The 27630-nt window shown below is 53.9% G+C and overlaps 1 protein-coding gene across 1 annotated transcript in view; it reads right to left on the bottom strand.

Moving 5' to 3' along the window:
* Positions 1-27630, bottom strand: part of PTPRU (protein tyrosine phosphatase receptor type U) — a 60530-nt gene that overhangs the window by 20189 nt on the left and 12711 nt on the right. The window contains 28 exon segments of the mRNA XM_054086277.1: positions 6-179; positions 321-470; positions 567-702; positions 2094-2140; positions 2142-2192; positions 2194-2253; positions 2954-3049; positions 3051-3074; positions 3172-3210; positions 3212-3279; positions 3655-3685; positions 5477-5503; positions 5506-5555; positions 6615-6687; positions 8200-8380; positions 9989-10156; positions 13993-14131; positions 14626-14662; positions 16290-16563; positions 16694-16796; positions 17620-17821; positions 18197-18306; positions 21941-22249; positions 24948-25241; positions 25823-25997; positions 26219-26334; positions 27017-27098; positions 27190-27461. Of these exon segments, the coding sequence (XP_053942252.1) occupies positions 6-179; positions 321-470; positions 567-702; positions 2094-2140; positions 2142-2192; positions 2194-2253; positions 2954-3049; positions 3051-3074; positions 3172-3210; positions 3212-3279; positions 3655-3685; positions 5477-5503; positions 5506-5555; positions 6615-6687; positions 8200-8380; positions 9989-10156; positions 13993-14131; positions 14626-14662; positions 16290-16563; positions 16694-16796; positions 17620-17821; positions 18197-18306; positions 21941-22249; positions 24948-25241; positions 25823-25997; positions 26219-26334; positions 27017-27098; positions 27190-27461 (3488 nt within the window).

The raw sequence follows: 27630 nt of genomic DNA, 5'->3' as shown, positions 1-27630 counted from the left end.
CTCACATCAGTTAAGGCCGCGTTTATGTAGTTGTTGCTGTCTCCATCCACGGAGATAAGGAAAGGAAGGCATCGGTCGGGCGGCAGGACATCCATGCTGCGGTTCCTCTCCCGGTTGCGGGGCAGGAGGGCGATGCTGCACTCCTCCACGTCCAGGTGAGGAGTCACGGAGTTCAGGGTCTGTGGGTACACGCGCTCACTTTAGCTCCCTTCCTGCCTACACCGCTGCCTGCACCAGGGCCAGAGCCCACTGGTCCTGACAGTGGTGGGCGGCAGGAGGGTGAGGAGCAAGGGGGATACAGTGGTTTGGAGTCTGCTCACCTGAAACTCCTCCCGCAGCTGCGAGGAGTTGCTCTGTGGCTCTATCCTCACCATCTCCTTGTAGGTGGGCTTGAACTCGCTGATGGGGATGCTGGTCTCCCCACACAGGCAGGCTTCCAGGATGGCGTCATGAATGAAGACATACTGCTCCTTTTGTGAAGGAGGAGAGGGGAGAGGGCTGAGCCTCCACAACCTGCTGGTGATGGCAGCCCCACGTCTCACCCGCTGTCCCCAATGCCCACTCACCTCTGTCTGTATCATGTTGATCCTCCGCGAGCACAGGGTCTTTACGCAGTTGTAGATGTCCACGACACCCTCACACTCAGCCATGTCCAACATAACATCCAGGACGATGTAGCAGCCAGTCCTCCCCGTGCCAGCACTGGGGATGGAGGATGAAAACATAGCAAACATATTCCAAACCCACATGGCATCCACACGTAGCTGGGCACAGAGCAAGGTCTGCATGGCTGAGGGCTCAAAGTATGGTCTTCACCCACAAATGTGTCTTAAACCACCCTCCTCACCACTCACTCTGTAGCAGCCCAGAGGGTGGATAATGGTCAGGAAGCAGGTAGGAGGATCGGAGGCAATATCTAAGCCCAGTTGTAATTTAAGTCGGTAAAACACACACTCGCAACATAAATGACGCTAAGCCATCTAGATGCCAAGAGTCTTTTGGGATCCCATCCTAAATGAGCCAAGAGGGATGGTCAGCACCAACCCCCGAGAGCACAAGGAGGTACCTCTGGCACAGAGCGGGTCTGAATTTCCCCAGGGATAAGGCTGAGCCCTGCAGGATGCCCAGAGGCAGATAACCCAGCAACAGAGATATCCCAAATCCTGGCATGGCTGGACTCAGTCAAAAACCTACAGATGCTACAACGCCCCCTCTGCAACACATCAGGAACAGAACTGCTTCCCCAGCTCCTTTCTGACAAATTCTTTTCCAGTGAAATACTAATTTCTGGGGCTGATGAATCACTCATGGTGATTACCAGTGATTACAGGCTACGGGCACTAATCACACTCGCTGTTGTTGGTGAATGAATACTGATGAGGCAATTGACAGGGAGAAATCAAATAAAAAAATCCCTCATCAGCTCCTCCTTGTTTGCCCAACGGAGGAAGAGCCATTAACCCGTCCTGTTGGGATGCCTGCTCAGGGGACAGAAAGCCACTGCCACAGCTCAGACGTGTCACCTGTCTCCTCCCAGCTGCAGTGTCCCAGTGTCTGAGCCCCGCGGGGACAGCCCTGCAGGCAACCCTGGGAACAGGGCTGTCCTCTGTCCCTTTCGACCTCTTTCCTTGGACAGATGCAATGTACTGAGCATCATCGAGCTGCCCATCCCTCTATGCCACCCTCACCCATGGGGATAGACTTGTGGCATCAGTAACAAACAGTAGGGCAGCTTCCAGAAAAGCGCCGCTCCCTGCTTGCACCGCTGGACCTCCCCATCCCTGCTGCCACCAGCCTGGTGGTGACATTTTACAGCTAGATGCTATCAGAGGGACATCCCACACTTCATAATTGTCAACACCCAGTGCCCTCCTGCCCCCAGCCCCCTCCTACAAACCCAATTTATACATTTTATATTTCCACTGTTTAATATTCTAGCATTCATTTACAGCCAGAGCATTAGCACCCACCTTACAAACACCACCAACTGTCCTCCAAGGACCATCCACTTACCACCCAACCCCATCCAGAGGAATCTGCGTCCCACCCCAGCAAGCTCTGCCCCAGTGGCCACAGGATTCTGATACCTTTGCAGTGGGATGACGATGGCGGGCCAGCATTCAGGCGGCGTGGACGCCTTCCACCCTGCGGATAAGGCCAGCAAGCCCCGTAGCGTGGTAGGGGACACCGTTGCTCGGGCCACGACGTGAAGTGGAACTGCCTTTCACTTTCATTTGCCGAGCAGAGTAGCCTCTGCTGAAGGGAAGGGCAAGGTGCCGGTGAGAGTGCCTTGGGGAGAGCAAAGTCCTGCCCATGCCACTCAAACATCCCATTTCCTTGGGAATCCATGATTTTTCCTGCTCAGCCTTCAGCCAAATGGACCGCACAGCAGAGAGCTGCTTCAGCAGCCCTGCAACTCCCTCCTCCTCATCTGCAAGAAGGTTAAAAACCAGCCAAGGAGGAGCTGGCAGCAGCCACAGGTCTCATTCCACAAGCATCTTTGCTACCTGCCCTATAACTAGACAATAATTTCATGTTCCTGTAGATTAAGAGGTAAATCACACCACCAGTTCCATCCCCAGGTACTACGCTGGAGTAATGGCCACATAACCTGCACTCCAGCCCAGAGGAGAGAAAGTATCCTTCACCCTCATCGCAATTACACCGTGCTCACATGGAAATTAAATACCCACTGCTGAAACCAAAGCGCAGCTGAGTCACACACCCCAGTGGACAGCACAGAGCCAAGGAAAAGCAAAGGAAGAAGCTAGGAGCATCCCCAGGGCTCAGAGGTTGCACCTCAATCAGGAGTGAAAGCACCATGTCAGGGTAAATAAATAGGAGATTGGTAAATGCCAATCTATTGATGGTTAGAGGTGCCCCAGGGTGGTTGGTTCTTCTGCCTGGAAGAGCAGGGTGTGGGAGTTCGTGGCCGGCAGGAGTGAGACCGTACCCTCTCAAGAGCAAAGGTGCGAACGGCGTACTCGGCCAAGGTCTCCGACTTCTTCACCTGGGTGATCTTGATGTCCCCGTACATCTCAGACTCATCCCGGCCAGTATTTGGAGCATTTCACCTGCAGGGAGAGCATGGGATGGGGTTTTCAGCACTGCAGAGGAGGCTTCTCGTAGAGCTGGAGCCCAGGAGAGAAAGGGACAGAATGGGGTCCTTACCCGGCCCACCTCCACCAGCTTGGTTATCATCACAATGCCTGGAACAGTTGCCTCCTGCCCACACCATGCGCCAGAAGTCATACACCATCTCCTGTTTGGGCCCTACAGGACAGAGGAAAGGCCGTCAGGGATGGATGGGCACCACCACCACCACCATCTTAGCCCCAGCAACAGCAGCACCACGACGCCCACACATTTCTCCTCCTATCTCTGCCCGGCCACTGCCCCTCCTCCTGTCTCATCCCTACATCATTTTAAGCAAAAACCCCCAAAATGCCCTCAAAGGGGACAAAAATGTCCCCTTTATCTCAGGGACGTGCAGTGCCTGTGGGGCAGGAAGAGGGGTGGGAGCCACTTCCACATTGCTACCACCTATTTAGCCCCAAATTGCCTTATTCCCTTTCTCACCAACGCAAGGTTAAATATCACCCAGCCTAAGTCAGGAGCTGCCTGACCCACTGGCTGAGAGGACTCACCTTGTGCTGGCTATGAAGTGGTTGGACCTGTGGTAGCCCTGCAAGGGAAGCAGAAATGTCAGTCCCGAGTTGGGGGGACACAGTAGGGCAAAGTCTTGTAGAGCATTTCCCAGTCAATCAACTGGTGGCAACTCCCACGGTCTGCCAGGCCAGGTCCTGGCCACCAGTGTGGTGCTACCCACTGGAGTGGAGGAGGTGGGTCAACAGCCATCTGCCACCTAGTGCCAGCCTGTCCTGGGAAGGTCACATGTCCCAAACCTCACTAAAAGCACATGTAAACCCCAACCCTCATCCCTGTTCTGCACCAAAATCCCCAGCAGCACCTTGTTGGGCACCCTGGGATCCACCGGCTCCTGCTGCCCTACTGGCATTGGTACCAAACACAGCAACACCATCGAGAGCGCTTCATTAATGATATCCCATCCCACAGCAGCCATATAATGCTGGGTGATGGCCCCACTCCCCGTCTTCATCCCAGCCTGCTTTATTGGGGCAATTCCCATCTTAACAGGGATGTGCCAGCCCAAAGAGTCGAGTACATCCCAGCAAGGTCACTGCCAAAGGGACCAGGGACGTGGTGTTCCACACCTTGGCCATGGGTCCAGTAGATGTGCAGTTGATGGCATGAATGTTTGGGGTTGTCCTGTGCAGGGACAGCAGTCAGACTTGACGATCCTTGTGGGTCACTTCCTGCCTCAGAACATTCTATAATTCTATGATTCTCCCATCCACTTTCACTGGGGATTTGCATGGGTTGAATTCAACCCCTCCTCTGAGCACACGGTCCCTGCTCCCATCACCCTTGGGGCGGACGTGCCATGGAGACCTCGCTTTTCTGTTTCCTGGACCATACTTAAGGTTATCCACACATTTTTCCCAGGCCTGCGTCCTCCCAGATGCCTATTTAATGCCATGCCTGCCCGCGTCTGACGCCTGGGAGGAGGTGGGAGCAGAGAGAATGGAGAGGAAAGGGAACTGTCTACTTACTTCTCGGTTAATCCCGAATCTCTTAACGATCCCGTTGGGACATAGGTTTTGAGAGAAAAAGATCAGAGACAGAGCCCATTAGTGAGGCAGAGCTCAAGAGACAGGTTAGAGCACCAGCCCCCAGAGTGGGTCGTGGAGAGCCACAAGAGGAGAAAGGACACACAGGGACAGGCAATGGCACAGGAAACCCATCACAGTAGCATCAGGCGACCACTGCCAGATGACATCCTTCAGGAAGAAGGGAAGAGTGGGACTTGCTGCTGCTTCCAAGAGATGCTCAAGCCTTGTGCCCAGTGGAGCCTTCCTGCACCTCCCCTGGACTCAGCATCACTGGAAGCGACAGGGGACATCGCTCCTGGGGGACATCACTCCTGGGGGACACCAGGACAAAGGTCTGCCCAGACTCACATGCACCAACAGGATTAGGTACCCTGCGGTGAGCCCCCAGCCAGTCCCTGTGCACCCCCTAACATTTGCATCCTCCACCCAGGGAGGAGGGAGCGAGCAGGTGAGGGGATGATAGAGGATGGAAAGCAGGAGGAGAAAAGGAATGAGAAAGGAGGGACAGAGAGGAGTAGAGGAGTGACAGAGACAGCTCTGCAGGGGACGGTGACAATGGAGCAAAGAGAAATCGAGCTGATAAACATCAATAAACCAGGCAAGTTCTTCATGGTGTCTCAAGGATGCACGGTCCAGAACAACCCAGGCTGTCACAGCTCCTTCAGATGCTGCTGGGTTTTTAGGGACAGACCCTGACATTCCATGGGAAGCTCCAGTCTAGATCCCCTAGAGAGATGTGCCAGCCCAGATCCCCTACATAAAGAGCCACTGCCAACACTTACATCGATGTAGTTGGCGTTGATGTAGTCCCTGAGTTGGGATCACCCGCAGCGCGGTGCAGTTTCACTCGGTGGCGGTCATCTGGACAGCAAGAGGAGAAGGGACTATGAGCACGCCTTTGGGATGAGCACAGGGATGGCCCCATCTTCCCCACCAGGTCCTGGGGCTCCCAGGCACCCTTTGCAATCGTTTTGCATGAGGAATTCACAAAATGCAGGCAGGGGTGGGATGTATTTGGAGCAATAAATAGAACCTGGCAGAGGACTTTCCAAAGGTGGTGGTTTAGACCAGCAGGGCCATGCGAGAAGTGGCTTTTTAACACTGTATCTCCCTGAGCTCTGCCCAGTCCTGCCAAAGTCACAGGGCCACCCACCCTCCTCCAGCACCCTGTCAACCACCCTGCAGGGCACCAGGATGGCCAGAGCCCAGATGGGTCATCAGAGAAAAGCTCTGCCCAACCCCTGGTGTCCACCTGGAGACCTGGACAATGCTGGAGTGGAAGGGATGAGGCTGCAAAGCATGTGGGAGGGTAGAGAGCACCAGAGCTCCTAGAGGGCCAGGCTTGGTGTCGCCATCCCTGCCAGGAACGTCAGTGGAGATGCAGCAAGGACTAAGGTGGCCATGCCACACCAATCGTGGAGGGAGCTGGTGAGAAACATCCTCTGTCCAGTGGGGGTCAAGTGCTTCCCCTGTCTTCTGTCCTAAAAACTCATCATTTTACCCCTTTTCTCTCATCCTGCATGTCAACACCAGAAGCTCCCTAGGGCAAGGCTCACTTGCACTCAAGCCCGTACAAGACAGCATGTTCCAGGTTTTCTGGGGCTTTCCAGCACCACCCAGACTAACATGGCAATGTTATAATCAATTTTAAAGCACCCAAAGACAATCTGTCTCAAAGAGATTTACCCAGCTCCAGGGGTCAAAGGTGACCCAGCTTTATCCTCCAGTTTGCTCCCGGTGGCCAATGCCCTCAGGCTGGGACCCTTTTCACTAGCAAGGACCTCTCAGCTGCCTTTGACCCCAACCAAACCCCATCAGTTTATTCCTTGCCATAGACCTACCAAAATAAACTCCAAAGCCCTATAGGAGTTTTTTTTTCAAGCTGTTCAGGGTATCTAAGCCTTCGCTTAAAGCACTCACATGTTGACACGTGGTCCTGTCTCCCTTTGGTCTTGTCTTTCTTCTTGGAAGCATCCCAGCCTTCAAAGAAACTCTGTAAGGAAGGAATGGCTGTCACGATCCAAGGGCAGGACTGGGGGGCACCCCAGGGTGTGAGGCAGACACCCTAGTGGACCCCCCAACCCCAGCAGCTGTGGCCTGCAGCCCCAGCTCCTCAGCACACCCTGGCAGGTCCACATTTCTGTTGCATTCACAAAATGTCCCATTTTCCAGCAAATTATAGACTGCCTCGGTTTTTTCCAGGGTTGGCTTTTTTTTTTTTTCTTCCTTCTAAACCTCGCCAGTCCCTTTCTCTCCCCAGCACAGAATAGGTTTGTGTGTAATAACAGAAACATTCATAGATTGGCATAAGAGGAGGAAAGTGGAAGGAAATTACATGTTTTCTCCCCTCCCATAATATCTGAGTGCTTTCAAATGATGAGTTCCAAGAACATACAGCAGCTTTTCAAGGAGCACTAATGATTATAGCAAGCCCCTGGTTTGTCCAAAAACATGAAAGGAGGGGGGGTTGGGGGGGGGAAGCTCCTGCACTTGAAACAACTAAAGCATTAAACAGTAATTTCACTGGGAAATTTCAATCGCCAGACCCGTGGGACACTGAGGAGCTGGGAAATCAACCCATTGGGTGCAACGTGACAGGGGCAGGCAGAATAGTGTGCTCTGTTACAAGAGCTTTGGCCCAGTGAGGTGGGATGGTCATGATGCGGCCAATGACGCTTTCAGGGGGGCTTCTCTCCCCCTGGGATCACCTTCTCCTATGTCCTCTCCCTAGGGACTTGATGGTCTTCGGAGCTACCAGACTGTAGAGGATTTGCTTGTCATAGAATTATGGAATGGTTTGGGTGGGAAGGGACTTCAAAGCCCACCCAGTTCCACCCCCTGCCCATGGCAGGGACACACTCCCCACTGGATCCAGTTGCTCCAAGCCCCATCCAGTCTGGCCTTGAACCCCTCCAGGTATGGGGCAGCCACCACGGCTCTGGGTAACCTGGGCCAGGGCCTTCCCACCCTCACAGCAAAACATTTCTTCCTAAGATCTCATCTCAATCTCCCCTCTTGCAGCTGAAAATCATTCGTCCTCGTCCTGTCCCTGCCCTCCCTAACTGAGAGCCCCTCCCCAGCTTTCCTGGAGCCCCTTTCAGTATGTGTCCTTAGGCTGTGGTCAACTTTATCACAGGACAAGGGTGTTGGAGAGAACATCATGACACCATGGAGCTCAAGAGGACCTGAGAAAGGGAGAAGTGTCCCTGGCCCTTGCACAAGAGGTGGGAAAACGCACTGCAGACAGGGGAGGTATGGGTTGGTAGGGCTGGTGTAGCTGACAATTAACTCTTGAGCTGCCAGGATCAGAGGTTTGATCCAGACCCAGGGACACCCCACATGTTGATAACGCCTGCCCAGAGAGCTGTGAGGTCACAGTTCCGTCTATCAGAACACTGCAGCTCCAGGGCTGGACCATCTTTTCCTTGTATATGGGTCCTACCTATGACACCTCATCCATCCTACCTTCCATGCTCCCCAAGACGCCAGCACAAGATGGTCTCACCTCATACTCCTGCTTGAAGCCGTAGCCTTCTGCCGTCTTCATCTGGTTAATGTGCTGGAGGAGATCTGCCACCCGCACAGCAGGATGAAGCTGCCCAGTGTGATATGGGGACCCTTTGCGGCCACATTGGCGGCGGGGAGAGCCCCCTAGCAGGCTGCTGGACTCATTGACTACGCTGCTTACGCTGGTCACCCTGCAGAAAGGAGGAAGAACCAGGGGCCATTAGACAAGCAAAGTCTTGGACCACCTCCCTACCACCTCCTTGCATCCACACAGTAGGGACAAGAGGACACCTGGAAACATGTCCAGGAGAAGCTGGTGCTAGAGCCAGTCTCTCTCCAGGGGCTACAGGTGGTCCAGGTCCCCTCTGTGCTCTCTGCAGCTCGCCCTACACCACAAAGCCAAACTCACCCGTTACAAAGATTTATCATAGAATCATGGAATGGTTTGAGTTGGAAAGGATTTAAAAGATCATCCAGTTCCAACCCCCTGCCATGAGCAGGGACACCTCCCACTGGACAGGGTTGCTCCAAGCCCCCATCCAACCTGGCCTTGAACACCTCCAGGGACGGGACAGCCATGACTTCTCTGGGCAACCTGGGGCCAGGGTCTCCCCACCCTCATCATGAAGAATTTCTTCCTAAAGTCTAATTTAAATCTTCCCCCTTCCAATTTAAAGCCATTCCCCCTCGTCCTGTCACTCCATGCTGTTATAAAATGTCCCTCCCCAGCTTTCACTGTAGCTCCCTTCAGTACTGGAAAGCTGCTATAAGGTCTTAAGTCCAACATTTCTACAGGCAGAGGTGAGAGAGCAGCCAGCAACAGAGTAAGCAAGCATGGGGGAGTAGGATCCAGCCCCCTCAGCCCCTCCCAAAGGAAATGGAGGACTGACAACCCCAGCCCAGAGACTCAACAGCCTTTAAGCGTTTTGAGGACAGTAACCAAAAAACAATACAGCTAGCTAGACGTATTAAGAAGAGGAAAAGTTTGCCCTCTGGGCTTCTATTATTCACGAGACAATGCTGGGAAGTTATTAATCCACAGCCAGTGGAGAAGAGCTGTGGGTAAGCAGCATCTTGAAGTTACTGTAACAGATGTTATTAGCATATGGTTGAAACTGGGGCATCCAACAAGTTATTTTACAACTAAATCAGCTCAGAGATGCATACTCCAGCGAGTGTTGAATTATCAGGCTCCCTCTGATATGTGGCTCTTTAACCCTTCAAATCCCAGGGATGTGCAGAACACTGTGAAGCTGAGTCACACCAGGTGTGCTGGGTGAACGACGGTGCAAAGCTTGTGTTCAAGACAAGGTTGGATGAGACCTGGAGCAACCTGATCCAGTGGGAGGTGCCCCTGCCCATGCAGAGGGTTGGAACTGGATGGGCTTTGAGGTCCCTTCCAATCCAAATTGTTCTATTGTAAGCCAAAGTTCACCCAGCTTCAGAGGGTGGCAGCCAGTGTTGGAGCCCGCAAACGCCCTCAACCCTCCCAGCCACAGGCTCAGATCTCTACTTTGAGAGGTTGAGATGCAGATCCAGCTTGAGCTGCCCACAAATGTTTTTCCTTCAGCAAAATCTGGATAATAAAAGCCACAACAGACACAGATGAGATTGGTACCCCTTGCAGGGCATGGAAAAGCCTGCAATGCGTCACACACACCAGGCTGATGTAGATGCAATACTTGCTACCAAGCCTTGGACAGATATTTCAGCTCTTTCTGGGATATTCAGGGATTACTGGGGATCCTCACTGGGGCTGGGCGCGAGCAGGGGGGATGCTGCAGTTCCCCTCCTTACCCCGGTTGCTGTAGTTGTGGGTGTCCATGAAGGAGAGCCCCAGGCGCTCATCCTCCTGCAGCGTGCTCTGGTCAGTGAAGCTCCTGTCGATGGCACTCATCATATGTGTCTTCTCATGGCGGTAGTTAATGGTCGTTTTCGTCATGTTGACGGGTTTTCTGCAAGGGGATGGGTAGGGGAGGAGGGAGAAGTGAGTGTAAGCAGGGCTGACCTGACAGTGCTGTAAGATCCCTCCAAAGCTACTGGGCTTGGATTATTTTGGGGAGCAGGATGGATTATTTCCACCATTGACCATCACGCTTTGGTCTTCTGGAGCCCCAAGTCGGTAATAGCCCCACATGGATCATCCTTCACTGGCTGCACAACTCCAGCTGCTCACGCTCAATGTCCCCTACTCCAAATGTCCAGTGGCTGGAACACCTGGGAACACTCCTCCTGCAACCGAAGGCTCTTGCCAGCCAGCTGCATTGCACAGGTCTGCCCCAGCCTCGTTCCTCCAGGCATTACCCACGCATTGCTCCGCACTACCTCACTGCAACTTGTACCATCCAACGCACCACAGGCACCCCTGTGCTGGGCAGCAAAAGTGCAAGAAGTAGAATAAAGAAATGGATCTGTTGGATCAAGTCCAGAGGAGGCTACAAAAATGACGAGAGGGCTGGAGCACCTCTGCTATGAGGAGAGGCTGAGAGAGTTGGGTTTGGTCAGCCTGGAGAGGAGAAGACTCCAGGGAGATCTTAAAGCAGCTTCCAGTACTGAAAGGGGCTCCAGGAAAGCTGGGGAGGGGCTTGACCAGGGAGTGCAGGGATAGGGCAAGGGGGAACGGTTTTAAGCTGTAAGAGGGGAGATTCAGACTAGATACAAGGAAGACTTTTTTTATTATGAGGGTGGGGAGGCACTGGCCCAGGTTGCCCAGAGAGGAAGTGGCTGCCTCATCCCTGGAAACATTCAGGGCCAGGTTGGCTGGGGCCCTGAGCGGTCTGATTGAGTTGAAGATGTCCCTGCTCAGCGTAGGATGCTTGGACGAGGTGAACTTTAAAGGTCCCTTCCAACCCAAACAATTCTATGATTCTAAAACCATGCTGGAAGGTCAAATCCATCCCCAGGGGACAGGCTGGACCCACTGACAACACACATGCTCAGCACCTACCAGGGAGCCTTTTGACCCACCACAATGAAGGCACCTAATGAAGACACCGAGAAAGCCCAGGAGCTCTCGTTAAGACAGAACCTCACACCCTAAATTCAAAGCACTTCAGGAAAAAAAACGATTGTTTTTGAGAGGCAGCATCAGGCTCCCAAGAAGCCAGAGAAGGGATTAAACCAAGGGACAAATGAACAGGAGATCTGAACAGGACACCAAAAAATACTTCCAAAATCCAGATTTCAACTCGGAGTCGCTGACCCTTCCCCTTTATGTTGCCTTCGGTCACTAACAAGCTTGGCACCATTATTTTCCCTGAGCTGAAGAGTCCCTTATAATGTACTGGGCAGAGAAAAGGACTTGTTGGCACAGCAGGGCAAGAGGGTGGCCAGGAGGGATGGCAAACAAGACAGAGAATGACAATTACTTACGGGTAATAGGAATAAGAATAGTAGTTCCTCCTGGCAAGCGTGCAAACAAAGAGAACAGCAGAAATTGCATAAGCAGCTTTTTTTCTGGCATAGGGATGGGGGGGGGGGGTTACAGAGCAACTCAGCTGCTGGAGCATTAAATGCACCGTAAAGAAACGTGGCTCCCCTTCTGCATCCATAGGGTATTTACTCTGGGCAGGGGTTGACATCCCAGCAGTAAAGCCCAAACCCCAGCTCTCAGGATGACCACAATCCCCGTACAGGAGATGGGGTGCCCACAGCATCCTTGTCCAAGGCGTTATTCCATGATTTTTAAGACTGAACAGTAACTGTGTACAAAATACAGGGCATTTCCCAGGGAGCTGGTTAGCGGCCAGGCACCCCCAGTGGGAGAGACAGGGTTGGGACATCACGTTACCAGGGCATCATTTATGTGGAGCAGGCATATTCCAGGGGTGCATTTCCATTCCACATCACTGTTTTTCCAACAGCAAAACACTCCAAAGCCGATTTGTGAGGTCATCCCAGCTTCCCAACAGCCCCAAATTCAGGGCCCTCAGCACCAGCTCTGATTTGTGGCTTTAGTTTTTCCTTGAATAGGTTCACCCTGGGGTGCCGAAGCAAAGCTGCTCCTCCTCCTCCTACCCTGCATTGGCAATGAGGAAGCAGCAGCCACACTCGTGGCTTCCTACCCACCAGCATCATTCCCAAAAACACATCAGCAGTTGCTCTATCAGGAACAGATCCGAGGCCAAACACACAGGCATCATCCCAGAGCAAGAGCAGGCAGGGAGCCGTGAGCCAGCCCTGCACCCCTCACACTGCTCAGTGATGCTATAGCCCTGCTTTTCCAGCTGGTGTAAATCAGCAAGAATCCTTTAAGGGTGAACAAAACCATACAGAAATCTGCACATTTCCACAGGCCGAGGCAGTGCCCTGCTATTTTTCTCTCCCCTGTGGCTGTTAACATACTTTTCTCCCATCATGCCGAGCCCTGCAAGGGGAAGGCGTGTAATTGCTGCCCTTTCTCCCTTGCTTTGAGAGCCCCCCTGGCTCGGTGCCACTTCGAACCCACACAGTAAGAAGCTGTTTTCCAAAGCACTGAGCGAAAAGCAGCGGCTGCATCCCCAGCACTCCTGGGGATGAGTGTCCCGAAAAGCCCTTGACATCCTCCTCCCTCCCACCCCACCATGACTGTCACGGCCACATCTACAGCAACTGCACTCAGCTCCCCAGTCAGCAAACTGGGGAGTCCCAGAGGTGTGGGACAGCTGTTTGGGGTCCCCAGGAACCTTCAGCCCAAGGAAAACCTCCCTTCCAGCACACACCCAAATTTTAACATCATGTTTGGAGCCAACTGGAGGCTCTCAGCAAGGGATTGCTAAGGTTTCACTGGAAGGTCAGTGGTTCCCCATCAAACAAGCCCAGGAAGACGAAGGATGGCATTATCCTGGAGCGCCCAGAGCAGGCAGCCACAAGCAGTCCCCTGCCTCTCAGAGGAAGGAGTAATGCTGCTCCCCCTAACCTTCTTGAGGAACAAGTGCCCAGGACAAGTCAGCTCAGGTATCCAGCAGGACACACTGCACTGCTTTCCCAGTAAACACTGCAAATAAAGGCTTTTTCCAGCCATCACTCCAGAACTGAGCACCCTGGGGCTCTGCTCCCCTCGGTGCTGGTTTGCTTGCCTGCAATCTCGGGGGAGCTCAGCAGATGAGCGATAGCAAAAATGCCTTCCCTTCCTCCTCATCGTCAGGAACACCAGGACAATATAAGGGAACTGTGCATGGTCCCATCCCTAATCCATCCCAACAGCAGAGTAGCAGCATGGCCAGACCCCAGACAGCAATGCTCACGTGGACGGATCCAGCCCTGAGCCAGCCAAGGCAGTGGAGAAGCCCGGAGATATCTCAGTGCAGATTAAGCTGAATTGGGGAATTTGGTGCTGGAGGGGTGCAGGGCTGCACACCCCAAGGGAACTGGCAGGATGCGGCCAGCCAGGCTCAGCCCTGGACACCTCCAAGCCTGATCCTACCCAGAAGCACTTCCATCAATGCAGAATCGACAGAGTGGCACAAAGCCAAGAAGAAGCAGAAAAATAGGCTGAAGACTGAAAAATATAGGGAGAGGGATGGTGGAACAAAGCTCCAGAGCCCAGAAGGCAAAGAGATGCTGCCAAGACTTTGTTCCTTGGTACCCAGTGCTTTTTGATATGCCTGGTATCACTGTGCAAGGAGGGGACCATGCCCAGTGGGATGTGGGAGCGCACGGACGCACAGCTTGAAGGAGGGGGTCTGGAGTCTGCCCAGCATGGCAGTATCACCACCAGTAATTCCCAGTTAGTTCTGGAGTGGTGGAGAAGGACTGAACTGGGAGGAGGGGATAGGTAGAGGCACCAGCTGCGACACCCGAGTCTCCTTACCCCTTCCGAATGACAACAATGATGGCTCCCAGGAGGATAATCAGGACGATGAGCCCTCCAGCACAGATCCCCAGGATCAGGCCCATCTCCTCCGAGTGCTGCGACACCTCCAAGGGACGTTTGCTCTCTTTGCAGGCAGCTGCCAGGGGACAAGGAGAGGCAGGAGGGGATCAGTGCTCAGCTCCAGGCAGGTTTGGCAACATCAGGTGGGAAAACACTGGTATGTGTCCCACGGAATGAACATGTTTTATTTCACTGAGGCGCTACAGGGCTCTGCGGTGCCACACTGTGACCATGGGCAAATCCTTCCTATTTCCGTGGGGTAAGACAGAAACCTCTCTTTTTGTCACCTTTTGTCATGGCACACGCAAGTATGCCCATCCTCAGAGTCAGTATCCAGCACCACCAACTCCGGCCTCCCACCACGGTAACAGCATTAGGAGGAAAAACCCAACCAAGGGAAAAACCAAGCTACCAAAGAAAATGGGAAACAGGAGCACGGGACGGGACTGTTATAAACCACCACATGCACCCCAGCTACTGGCAGCACTGGCAACAACCCCTGCTGGCACAGCCCCAACCACCAGAGCAGCCACCAGTAGGACCTCGTTGGCTGGGAAAGGGAATGCTCACCTTTGCGGGCGATCCGGACACAATTCAGCCGTGTTTCCTATGAGAAAAAAGAAGGGAATCTGTGTCAGATGAACATCCCAGCAGCTCTGTTCCCTGCTCCAAGCAAATCTGGGTGGACACAAGGCTGGTCTGTCAGTACTTTGACCCCCAAATCGAGGGAGTTTGCAGGTGACTTGTGGTGCAGCGCCCACTGCTGAGCCACAGGAGCTCCCGGGCACACGCACCAAGAGATGCTGCTGAATGATCTGCCCCGTGTGTTGCTGAGGCCATCACTCCTAGCACAGAGGGGACACCAAAGCTCAACATCATCAAAGGTGGGACCCGACCCGGCTGAGCCACAGTGCATCACCAACTACAGCCAAAACACTCCCAAGTCATCATTCAGAAATTCGTGGTGTTTTTTTTTTTTTCCATCGATCAAAGCTTACAATCCCCACTCCTGCCTCTGCATGTGCTGCAAAGGCTGCCATGAGAGCTTCCAGCTGACTTCTCCAACAATTTTAGCATTTACTAATCTAGGGATGGGTTCAGCTAAAACGTCCATCTTTCCACGCATCCAACTTCTGCTGTGAAATGAAAAGCACCATTTTGTAGGACTGCCTTCCTGCCCAAGCATCCTCCAGCCCCTTGCGACATCAGTGCTAACAAAGCTTCTCTGTCCACCCTCAGCCCAAGACCTGTCCATGCAGAGTGCTCAGCTCCAAACCACTCTAACTGAGGGCTCCAGCTCTTATTTCTCCTGCTTCTTGCTCCATCTGTCATGAAAACCACAAAACCACCAAGCTAGGGGATACAGCTTTCTCGCACCGTCTGACTGCAGCCAGGACAAATTCATTGCCCCCCAGCAGGAAGTCTATAAAACAGCATCAGCCACCAGTTATTATCCAGCAGTGCCTGAACAAGCCAGAGCTGAGATCTTCCCTGTCCATCTCGGCTCTAATTACAACCCAGTGAGGTGTGAATGATCCCAGAGCAGAGAAAAGGATTCAAAAACCCTTTCTGTGAGATGAAGCCGCACAGGAATGGGATGCTGCCACGATTCTGCTGCTTTGCTCTCATTTTCCCCCAGGTGGGATGGGAGCTGCTGGAGCAGGTGAAGCCAAGAAGGGTTCTCAGGGGTTCCTGGTGGACAGTTGGAGGAAATCAGGCCAGGGGGATGCAGGGGCTGCTGCTGGAGTGGAGGCTTTGCTGAGAGAACAGGCCGGGAGAAGGCAGCTCAGCAGCTTCCCAGGAGATCTCTGCAGCATCTGCTGTGTCAGCAACAGGTCTCAGTAACACACAACCAGCTCTTGCTGCCCAAACAGTCCGTTTCCACCCCAGGAATGCGTTCTCAGCTGCAGCAGCGCTGGTTGGTGTTCCGGCTGATATTGCAGTGGGTGGCAGTGGCTGAGCTCCATCAACCCTGGCATCAGCAGCAGAAGGGCAGGCACAGCCCAGGGGTGTCAGGAAGAAGGGAGACATCCAACAACATTCCCAACATACTGTAAGGACAGTACCAAGCACCACCTCCTCCTGGGAAGGGACTGGGGTTCAGCCCAGGGCACCTAAAACAAGTCCCTTTCTTTCTTTCTAACACACCCCAAGGTCCTCAGCTGAGCTCCTGCCTGGTCCACCCAGGATCTCAACCACCCCACCAGACGGAACGGGGTCCCACAGCTACTCACCCCTTTAAGGTTGCTCATGGCTTGGAAGTAGATGAGATACGCCTTCTTGGGTTCCAGGGGTGGATTCCAGTACCCACTGTAGGTCTGGTTGTCCCCCACAGTGAAAGCTTTTGCTTCAGTGAGGCTGCTGGCAGGCAGCTCAGCCCCAAAATAGTGCACGGAGCCACGGGACATGGCGTCGTCGAAAGTCAGTGGCACTGGGAAGCACTCCTGCCCACCTAGCTCCCGCTTGAGCTTCTTGGGCCGGTCTTCTTCTACAATCACCTGGTAGGTGCTGGTGAGGACCAGGCATAGGTTAGCTTTATTAAAAGGATGGCCCTGCCCTTCCCTCCATGCTTAGCTCCACCATCCATGCTGTGCCACCCTATTTGTGGGGGTCTCGCCTACATGCAGCCTCAACTTACCTGATGGGAGCTCCTCTGCCCTGTGCCGGCCGCAGCAGCACTGTGATGGTGCTCTCAGATTCGCTCAGCGGCGATGGCATGTCCCCATAGTCAAAGGTAGGAGCTGCAAAGCGAGCAGGAGTGAGTCCTAGTCCTCAGGGATGTGCTTCAGGCTACTCCCCCATTCATGGGGAAATTGAGGCATAAGTAAGCATCACGAAGCATCACCAAATGGCATAATGAGGGTTATTACAAATAAAGAAAAACCTTCTAAGTCTTGAGCAAATATTGCAGCTGGGAGAGGACTTGTGATTGTGCATAAAGAGAGGTTATCAACACCGGTCTGGCGGAGGGCAGGAGTCAGGAGCATGATCCAACCTTGGCAGGACCCAGCCTTGAGATGCAGCCTGGGGCAGCAGGGCTCCACAGCACAGCGTGAGTACCCCATCCAGGGCAGAAACACACCCATGCCAGTCCAGTTGCACCCGCAGGGGCCCTCCCTCACACCCAGTACAGCCCAGTGGTCTCCAAGCCATCACCAGCAGCCACTGGGGTCCAGCTTATGCTGCTTTGCCATTTCAGTGCCCCCATTAGGGCTCCTCTCAGCCTATTGGCTGTGATTAATAGCAACACCACAGACATGAACAAACAGCCCTGAGTACTGTGAGGCTAATTAACGAAGCCCAATTAATCCTTTAATTGTATGCTGACAGCTCAGACAGCAGCAGCGCGCCGGGTTCTCCCCTTCCAGAGACCCAAGGCAGCTCAGCTGATGGGTTTGCAGGGGCTGCCCAGCGGACTGGGCATGGACGCCAGCACCCAGAGCATCCTTCAACAGCAGCCGCCAGCCACCAAAATTCACAGCAGCACTCCAGAGGCTCTGGCACAGACATTGCATCACTGTGCAGAAGGAGAAGAATCAGGGTGTGGAGCCCAGGGGAACATACCAGAGATGTTGGTGGTGATCTCAGTGAGCGCCGTCTGGCCAAAACCCTTGCCAGTGCGGGCCCGGACCGAAAAGAGGTAGGTGGTGCCAGGGTGGAGGTTGGAGAAGACATGGTAAGTCTCATTGCGTAGTTTGGAGACTGTGCGCCGAGGGCCAGGAACGTTGACTGCTGGGTCTGAAGACTCAATGCTCTGGTAGCTGATCTGCAGGGACAGGGCAGAGCATCATCACCAGCAGCCACAGGAGAGGGGAGAGACCCCGGATCCAAGCAGGGAAGGGTTTAAAGGGATGAATTCAGAGGAAGGGATGGTCACAGGGACAGCCTGGAAGGCAGACAGATTTTAGGATAAATCAAAAGCAGAGGTCCATCAGAAAAGCCCTTGGTGGATACAAGTGGTGAACCTGAAAACAGGGATAAACCCTGCAAGCAGGAAGATGAGAGCAGGCTGGATCCATGCTTCAAATAAAGCACTCAGGAGCAGCCCTTAATCCCCACAACCAAAAGGAGTAGTTGCCCCAGATCCCCTCCAAGGGACCCTCTCATGTCCCTGTGGGTGCCGCAGCCAGCCAGGACGCACCTCGTACTGCGTGATGAGGCCGTTGGGTTCCACTGGTTCCTCCCACTTCAGAAAAATCATGTCTTCCAGTGGGGTGAAGGTGAGGGACTCCGAGGCGATGCCACCAGGTACTGGGGATGGAAAGGGGACATGCTCAGGTGCAACAAGAAAATGGGCTAGAAAGAGAAATCCTCCAGGAAGCCTCACCAGGCGGCTGCAGCAGCTCTCCCCTGCTACCAAGCCACCACGTTCCCTCTGTCACATCACCCAGCTCTGGCGTGGGTGCGAGCGATGCTCCCCCCAACACAGCACAAACCCCACAGGTACTGTTTACAGCATCGCACTCAATTTCCAATGGCACAGCAGCAAATCCCTGGGCACTGTCACAGACGGAGCTCAGCCGAGTTTACCGGTGCATGGAAAGGAAAAAAATTCCCCTTTTCCCACATAACCCACCCCCCCACCCCAGAGCCACCAGCATCCTTGGGAGATGTTGTCTGCACTTCCCCCAGTGAGCAAGAACATCCTCATCTGCAGACAGGCTTGACATGCCCCAGCCTTCACCTCTAATTAACACCAACAACATTAATAACTGCAAACAATAACAGCAATCGACAGTGCCAGGATCAATATTTACTTCTTTACCATGGCCTGAGGGGGTCAGCGACGAAGACAGGAGAAGCAACAGCTCAGCAGACATGATTCACCAGAAGAATCCTCCACCATGGGGTTGAACGCCCAAACCCACGCCCTCTCGTTGCAGAGGGGCGTCAGCTCTCCCCCTCTATTTTCCTTTCTTGTAGCTTTTGTTCAGATCCAATTACGGGGCCAAGAGAGAGGGATCGCCTTCCAACGGCTTCCCACCATGCAAATACACAATTTCCACTTGATTTACAAGTTAATTTAATCAGAGATGCCGTGTCCTACACATGTACACAATGCACTTATTAAATTGGTGGTGAATTATAGAAACCTTTAGGGCAGGACTGTGTGTACCTCTATAGATATTTATATCTATAGCCTATACATTTATATATCATAGACTCATTACAGAACCATAGAATGGTTTGGGTTGGAAGGGACCTCAAAGACCACCCAGTTTCACCCTGCCATGGGCTGGGACACCTCCCACTGGATCCAGTTGCTCCAAGGCCCATCCAACCTGGCCTTGAACACCTCCAGGGATGGGGCAGCCACCACTGCTCTGGGCAACCTGGGCCAGGGCCTCCCCACCCTCACAGCTAAATATTTCTGCCTAACATCTCATTTCAATCTCCCCTCTCTCAGCTGAAAACCCCTCATCCTCTCCCTGCACCCCTGATCAAGCGCCCCTCCCCAGCTTTCCTGGAGCCCCCCTTCAGTACTGAGAGGCTGTTCTGAGGTCTTCCTGGAGCCTTGTCTTCTCCAGAAGAATCCACAGTCACCAACCATGGACTACCAACTATCCTGAGCTTCCCTGGGTCTGTATGGGGCACTTAAACAGGAGCCAGGAGGACTTTGCACGAGGTCCAAGTGGGATGCTGTGAACAATATCTTTCGTTCAGACAGTTATTAGTGGCCCAGAAATGGATCTTCCAGACTCAAACCAGGGTGTATCACTTGGGAGAGGGGTGTGCATCCTTGCACAGGGAGATGCTGGGACCACAGCAGATGCAGCAATCAACGCTGGCTTTGTGCCAAAATACACCACCATCAAGGAGCTTATTATTAAGAAGCCTTTGCCATCTTCATTTAATTGCACAGGCGACTGCTTATCGCTTGGTTGTGAAATCTTAAATCCTCATCACCCTCCAAGGCAGGGACACTCTAGGTCAAGCTGGCACACCATTTCTGCAGTATATCCATAGGCAGGTATCTATTGATTGACGCTACCTGAGACGGAATGTATACACAGCTGCAGGTTCAATTCAAGGGGGAAGCCACGTGCCCCAGTTAATGAAGGCATAGGGAAAGCAGCTGGAGTGATTACAGCATAGCAAAAAACATCTGGAGCACCTGTATTAATATTCAATAGGAAAAACAGCTGGAGCAGTCACAGCACAGTGAGAACAGCTGAAGCAATTACAGCCGGAAAATAAACCATCAGGAGCATGATGCTGGGCACCCCTGGGTGGGCAAGCTCGAGGCTGGGGATACAGAAAGTGCTGATGCACAGAGGAAGGTGCTGGATTTAGGCTTTAGAGATGAAAGTAGGACCCAGCAGCCCTCCCGGCTCTGCTCCAGCTCTGCAGGCTTTGCTTTCCAGCCTGGGAAATGGGAGCATGAGCAATGCACACACAAAAGCTGAATATTTCAGTGGGTCCCAATTCAAGGAGAGTCCCACACTGGGGGATTTCATGGCAGGCTTCTCCTCAGGGGCCATCCAGGGGTCAGGAGCCAGCTGGATCCTTTGCAATCACCAATCCTTCCATCTTAATTGCCGATTCTTGATGCCAAAAAGTGCTTTGGAGATTAATTATGTTCTTGCTTAACAGTAAGCACCAGTGACTCTGTGAGAGCCAGGGATGCTCTGGCCACAGTCAGCACCCAGCACTCCCTCCAGGGTGCAGTGACTCCTTGAAAGCCCCAGTCACTGCTGCCCTCCGCAGACCAGGATGAGGACCACAGGAGCAGCCATCGGAGCAGCGGGTTTTCGGGGTGCCCAGCCATCCCTGAGGGGACTGAGCCATCACAGCACGTGGTGTTGATGCTGATGGAACAGTGAAGAGGATGTGACAAGCAGGAGTCTTCTGCAGGAGCTGCCAGCCCTAAATGTTGCCCACCACTGATGGGTGGCACTACAGTCATGGAACCAGCTTAACCCTGTACCTCCTGCTGGATCCCTGGAGCCCAAAATGACCGGAGCATGCTGCTGAAGGAAAGCCACGGCCAGGGAACATGGCACAGGGTAAAACCAGAGCTGGTAGACCTCTCTGGTGGCCCCAGCTGCAGAACATCCTCAAGGAAGGGCTGGGCAGGAGCAAGAGATACCAAACCCAGGAGCCTTGGAGCAACGCTGGAGCCTCCAGGATGTCGGTCCTGCTCAGCAGTTGGCAGTGTGGACTCAACGCTGGGTAGAGCCAGGATGGGGGAGTAGAGAAACAGCTCGGTTGTTCAGGAGCAGCATTGCTGGCAAATAACTATAGCCGCCCCCCCCCCCCCTTGCCAACACACACTCGTCTGCACAACCTAAACCCACCCAGAGAGCAAACTTCAGCCAGGAAGAGCACTGGGGAAGCCAAACAAAGCTGTGCCAAGCCCTGGCTAACAGCATTCTACCAGGAACAAAACATGAGATTAATCAGTGACCAAGCAGATGAAATATGTTACCTAAGTGCAAAGCATTGATTGTTTTAATTGTTATTGCTGTAGGCTTTGGTTCCACACTAAGGGATGAGCAAGGACAACTTATGCTGGGATAAGTCAGGCATCAGCCAACTCCCGCACCCTCTACCAAACAGGGCCTGGCTAAAGGCTCTGCTCAAAAGATGACGGCAGTGTTTCTGCAGTGACATCCCTACCCAGTCCCCTCACCCTCCAAAGCTGTTCCCAGCATTTTCCTTCCCCAGCTGCTGTCATTGCCCCTTTCCCCAACTCCCTTTGTGCAGCCCTGAGGCTGCAATGGCCTTTTCATCTTCCCGTTCACGTCATGGCCACAGGAGATATTCCCATCATGTCCCAGGCCAAGATCCACAGACGTGCACCATGCCACAGGAGACATCTCAACAGCTCATCAACCACGGAGTCCTGTTTTGGGGGATGATGCAGCTCCCTGCACAGACTCACCATCCTCATCCGTCTGGAATACCACCTCCTTGCCCTCCTTGCGACCCTCAGGATTGGAGAGGATGAGCTTGACGTGGACGTTCTTGTAGGGCAGCAGGTTTTTGATGGTGTAACGGTTGGCATTCCGCTCCATCTTCACGCACTCCCGGAAGGTTTGGTTATGGCCAGTGCCCACAAAATAGCGGTAGCAGAGCAAGACAGTGTAGGTGTGACAGCGGGTCAGGTTGTAGCCCAGTGGCTCCCACTGCAACGTCAGCTGCCTGGACTGGATTTCAGAGAACGCCAGGCCTTTAGGGGCCCGCATGGGTTCTGTGGGAGGAGAGAGATGGGCAGAGATGAGTAATGAAACAAAGCACCTCGTGGGTTTATGTGTACTATCAGGGAAAGACCTTTTACAGCGTTGGCATAGGGTGGGTGACTGTAGAGGGTAACCCTGACCCCAAAACTGGGAGCAGCCTCAGCATAGGATGGTGCTGCCCTGCAGACAGGGCAGGGGACATCACTGGGGTTCCAATCCCACAAGGACAGCAGCTTCTGTTGGCTCATCTTCCCCTGCTGAGGTGAAGCCCGGTACCAGCCCCACTCCCCTGGCGGGCGCAGAGGCACAGTGGGCACCAGAGGCATCCACACCACAAGCAATCCCAAATAACCAGATAAACGTGGCTGCATGAGGGGAGCCCTCATACTTTCATCAAGCCCACATCAGGCTCTCAAAAGGACAGAGTCCAAATGCCATCGCCGGGAAGGAGTTTAATTAATTCTAATTGCCAATCGAACAGAAAAGACAGGCTTAACAAGGAGCCGAGCTCCCTTGCCAGCAGCAGACGCACACAGGTGGTTTGGGTTTGCAGCAGAAAACTCTCCACACCCAGAGGTGGTGGGAAGGACCCTGCAATGAAAGGAGGGTCTTTGGCCACTCCCTCCCAGAGCTGATCCCCAGGTAATTCCCCTGGGATTTGCACAGCAGAGGAGTTGAGGCCACTCAGGGTTGCAAGAGGCTTTTGCAACTTCAGTAGATGTTCCTGCAGGTCCCAATGCCCTGACGAGACTATGGAAAGCTCCACCTGGTTCTCAAGGGTGAGCACAGCCCTACATTGCAGAGATCTAAGCCTTAAACCCATTGCCACATCTGGCTCTACCAAAAAGCACCAAACCTCAGCACTGATGCCCACCGGCATCACTCCCATCAGGTGGCCAAGGGCAGAGGGACTGCTTCCCTCCTCTCCCCAAGGCTTCCACAGCCCCCACAGCTCCCCAGGCAGCACCATGTGGTGCCAGGCTTCAGCCTTCCCCTCTACTTCTTATCCAGTGTATTTAAATGCCGCTCCAGGGGGTAGGAGCAGACCGCACCCAGAGCTGATGATGGCCAGTGGCATGTGGCCACGTGCACAATCTCCCTTTGACCCAGAGAATCCTGGGGTTAGAAAGGATTTTAAAGCCCATCCAGTCCCACCCCCTGCCATGGGCAGGGACACCTCCCACTGGATCAGGGCCTCCAAGCCCCATCCAACCTGGCCTTGAACCCCTCCAAGGATGGGGCAGCCACCACTGCTCTGGGCAACCTGGGCCAGGGCCTCCCCATCCTCACAGCAAAATATTTCTGCCTAAGACCTCATCTCTATCCCCTTCTTTCAGCTGAAAACCATTCCCCCTCATTCTCTCCCTGCACTCCCCTCCCCAGCTTTCCTGGAGCCCCTTTCAGCACTGGAAGCTGCTCTAAGGTCTCCCCGGAGCCTGCTCCTCTCCAGGCTGAACAACTCCAGCTATCTCAGTCTGTCTATTACCAGCAGTTAACACCAGCATCAGGATGGCGGTTGCCATGGAGCAGCTGAAACCATGCCATCAGCCCCCAGCACCACCGCAGCCAGGGACATCCCCCAAACTCTGGTTACTCCCAGCGGGGATGTGGAGTCAGACTCCTCCAGAGGAAAGAGACTCCCCTGCAGCCCCACAGGACTGGAGAAGTTTTCTCCCCATCGCCCTCGAGAAATGGGGACACCAGACCAGCAGCATGGTTGCACCATAGGCTCTGTTGGGGCACTTTAACAGAGAAAAACCTCAGCTTCCCCTGAATCTTCCCCCCCCAGACCATTCCCATGCATGAGAAGGCAGCTGCCCCCCTCCCAGCCAAAGCCATCACCGTTCTGGCGTTGCAGAGGATTTAGGATTGCTTCCGAAAAAATCTTTTTAGAGGCACGAATTGTTCAAAACCAGACACTGGAGAATAATCTACAGCTCCCTCAGAGGAGGGAATGAGCTTGGAACCTCTCCAGGGACAGCCAAGGGGCTCATCCTCAGAGACACTGGTTTGGAGATTTGGGGATGCCCTGAGCTGGGTCTGGCCCTGAGCCTGCAGCCCCCGACAGAGGCAGAGCAGACGTCTACAGCCAGGGATGGAAACCAGCTGCAGGCAGCTGCTAACTCTGTATCCCATTGCTGTGCCTTCCTGCACCAAGGTTGCACCCGGCTGCTGTTGACTCTGATCAGCGGAAACGCACCACCCATCAGGGCATTACTTGGCTGGATGGATATTCAGGCCCTCTGCACAGGCTGATTGCGCTGGTTCAGGATCTAGCCTTGCCCATGCACCCTGCTACCCTCCAGCCACGATCATAACCTGGGATTAATTAGTGGTCCCTCCCTCCTGAGGTCCCTCCTGCGTGCAACTGCCTGTAAAGTCAATTAAAGGCCGATCTGTCAGGGGAGCGATGATTCGGGATCCTGGACCGCACAGGCAGATGCCCCTAGCGTCCATCCAGCCCTAGGGGCTCAGGATCATTGAATCACAGAATGCCCTGAGTTGGAAGAGACCCACAAGGATCATCGAGTCCAACTCCTGGCCCTGCACAGGACACCCCAACATTCACACCACGGAGCTGAGGGCATTGTCCAAATGCTGCTGGAATATTTTCAGTCTTGGCACCATGACTGCTTTCCTGGGGAATGACACAGCAGGGGACCTTGTCCAAGGCCACCCAGGATGGTCAGGATGCAGCATGGGACCCACCTGCACACTTGGTGCGGCTGATGAGGGGCGGCCCCGGTTTGCCGGTGCCCCCCTCACCAGGCCGGGTGAGCAGGACGCTGATCTCATACTCCGTGTCTGGATCCAGATGCCAGAGCTTGTAGGTCTGCATGTTGACAGCGTGGACCTCCGACCAGGGCCCTGAGGTCATGCGGTACTCGATCTCCTTGCGTACTATGGGGCCATCGCCAGTAATGGAGTTGGTGTTGAGCTGGATGATTAGGTAGGTGGAGCCAGCCCGGAGCAGCTGGGGGGGCGCGATGGGTGTGGGGGGCTCTGGAAGAGAGTGAGAAGGGGCAGATGGAGCACTCCCCTCTCGATCAGCTCCACAGCATCTCCAGATGGTACATCCCAACCACAGTACAGCCTTGACACCAGCCCTAGAACTGAGACATTCACATCTCTTCCTAAACAAACCCACCACCTTCAGGTTGCAGGGCATGGGACAAAATCAGATTCCCCACCCAGAAGACATGAGGATTGACACCAAAGCAGAGGAGGGCACCATCCAGTCTTTAAACTTCAGTTCATACATGTGTGTTCCACCACTTTTAGTCAGGCTTTCATCGCTTTTAGTGAGGCTTTAACACCTTCAATAGGGTTTCATCTGATCAAACCTTAATTATCTTTTAAGATACACCGCCCAGCACGGTGCTGCACAGTTTCACCATAATTAATTCCCACCTACTCCAATCAAAAATAAATTATCTAATGCCACCAGGAAAGGCAGAACTCTCCACTCATTTGCAGTGAGAAATAGTGATCCCACCACCCCGTGCATCCCACTTTTCTCTTCCTCTGCAAACAGAGGAGCACAAACAGCCTCTCCGGGACCCAGAAACCCATCAATCACCCACCTTTCACAACGAGCTCAGCGAAGTTGGAGACGCCCGAGCCACGGCTGGACTGAGTGATGCAGCGGTACAGGTCCTGGTCCTCCTTGGACACCTCGTCCAGCTGGAAGGTGGCCAGGAAGCGCCGGTGGCTGATGTGCTTCACAGAGGCAGCAGGGACCACCTCACCACTCTGCCTCTGCCCCAAGTGAGAGACAAGACATCACCAGGAGGCTCGGTGTGACATCCAGAGCCACCAAACACATTCCGAAGTGATGTCTGCTTAAAAGGCAGTAGGGGGCATTGCCCTTCTCCCCCTGCCCAGTGATGCCTTCTCTGGAAGGGAAGGCACAAAGACATTGCAGAAGCAATACATGGGGTGATAGTGGACATGCCAGTTTCACCACTGCCGCTGCTCACCTGCATGAGGAACCACTCAGCCTCGGAGGCTTTGCCTGCAGCCACACACTGGAAGGTGGCGTTCTGCCCCGCATTGACCTCCACATCACCCAGGCGGGAGAAGTGAGGCGCTTTCACTGCCAAGGGACACAAGCAAGAGATGATGAAGCCGCTGATCCCTATGGGGAGCCACGGTGGCATTGCCACGAAAATCCCATCGCACCCCAAAAACCTATCCAGGATGCTGGGGCTGGAGCCAAACTCCAGGAGTGCTCAGTTCTCGTCCTCACAGCCCAGCCTGGAGTCAGGAATTTGTTCCCATCACCATGAAATCATCCAGTGTCTCTGGAAGGGATGCAGCCTTCCCCCTCCCGCATCCTGCAGTGCTGCTGCCCAATACAGTCTATGGTGTTGATACAGGGGGAGCAGATCTCCCACTGCCTCCCCTAAGCCTAGAAGAAATATGGGAACCCCAAAAGCCAACGTGTTGGAACAGCTTGGGATTTCAGGTCCTCACCAGCCCAGTTGGTCCCTTTCAATGGGGATGCTCAGGTTACGTGTTCAGCCTGCACTTTTCCGAGGCTTATAAAAGCCTCAGTGATGGGGATGGGAAAAGGAGCCCTGGAGGCACCCAGGAGATAGAGCTCCACCACTCTAGGCGACCACAGGACACCCAGGCTGCATGCTGGCATCACTCCCTCAGCCAATCCCTTTGCCCCAACCAACCCAATGGGCACCAGCTCTGAATCCAGCCCAGCTCGGCAGCACCCACACCCCTCCATCATCACCCACGCTTGGGTCCCATCCTGTGACACTCACAGCATGGATAATTCAAGACCAAAATGTCATCCAAGCCAAGATAGCCCCTGCGCTCACTGGAAACAACTGCTTCGAAGAGCACCTGTGGCACCAAACAGAGGGGTCACCATTTCTGGGGGTCTGGGTCACACAAGGCGGGGTCCACGCCATTTAAGGGGGCTGCTGGGGCTCACCTGGTACTCGCTGGGCCAGAACAAGCTGACGGCCAACTCTGCCTGGTGCCACTGACGGCCGTGGGAGCCAGAGGCGTTCCAGACGGCGCTGCCCACCGGGCCCCCAGTCACCCGGACGTAGGCGCTGAGGGTGCCAGGGCTGTGGCCATCCCGGCTGTACATGAAGTAGCTAAACTGGAGGCAGTGGGTGTCATTCTCACTCAGTGTCTGGAAGACCAGGTGAGCTTTCTGGCCCGGGGCGTGCTGTGAGGAGTTTACCATCAGGTAGGAGCCTGCAGCAGGAAGAAGAAGGGGGGAAAGCATGGAATAATCCCCCTGTTTCGCATCTCCCGAGCTTTGCCAGCAGGGATGGAGCAGGTGGAGGATGTGGGATTGCAAAGATGTGTATGATCCAGCAACGATGCTCAGGTCTCAGTGGGTACCGGTCCATGCTGGCTCATG

This window comes from Cuculus canorus, chromosome 22 (genome assembly GCF_017976375.1).
Source record: "Cuculus canorus isolate bCucCan1 chromosome 22, bCucCan1.pri, whole genome shotgun sequence".
In the NCBI taxonomy this organism is placed as follows: Eukaryota; Metazoa; Chordata; class Aves; order Cuculiformes; family Cuculidae; genus Cuculus; species Cuculus canorus.
This window is presented reverse-complemented; position numbering and strand designations above follow the sequence as displayed.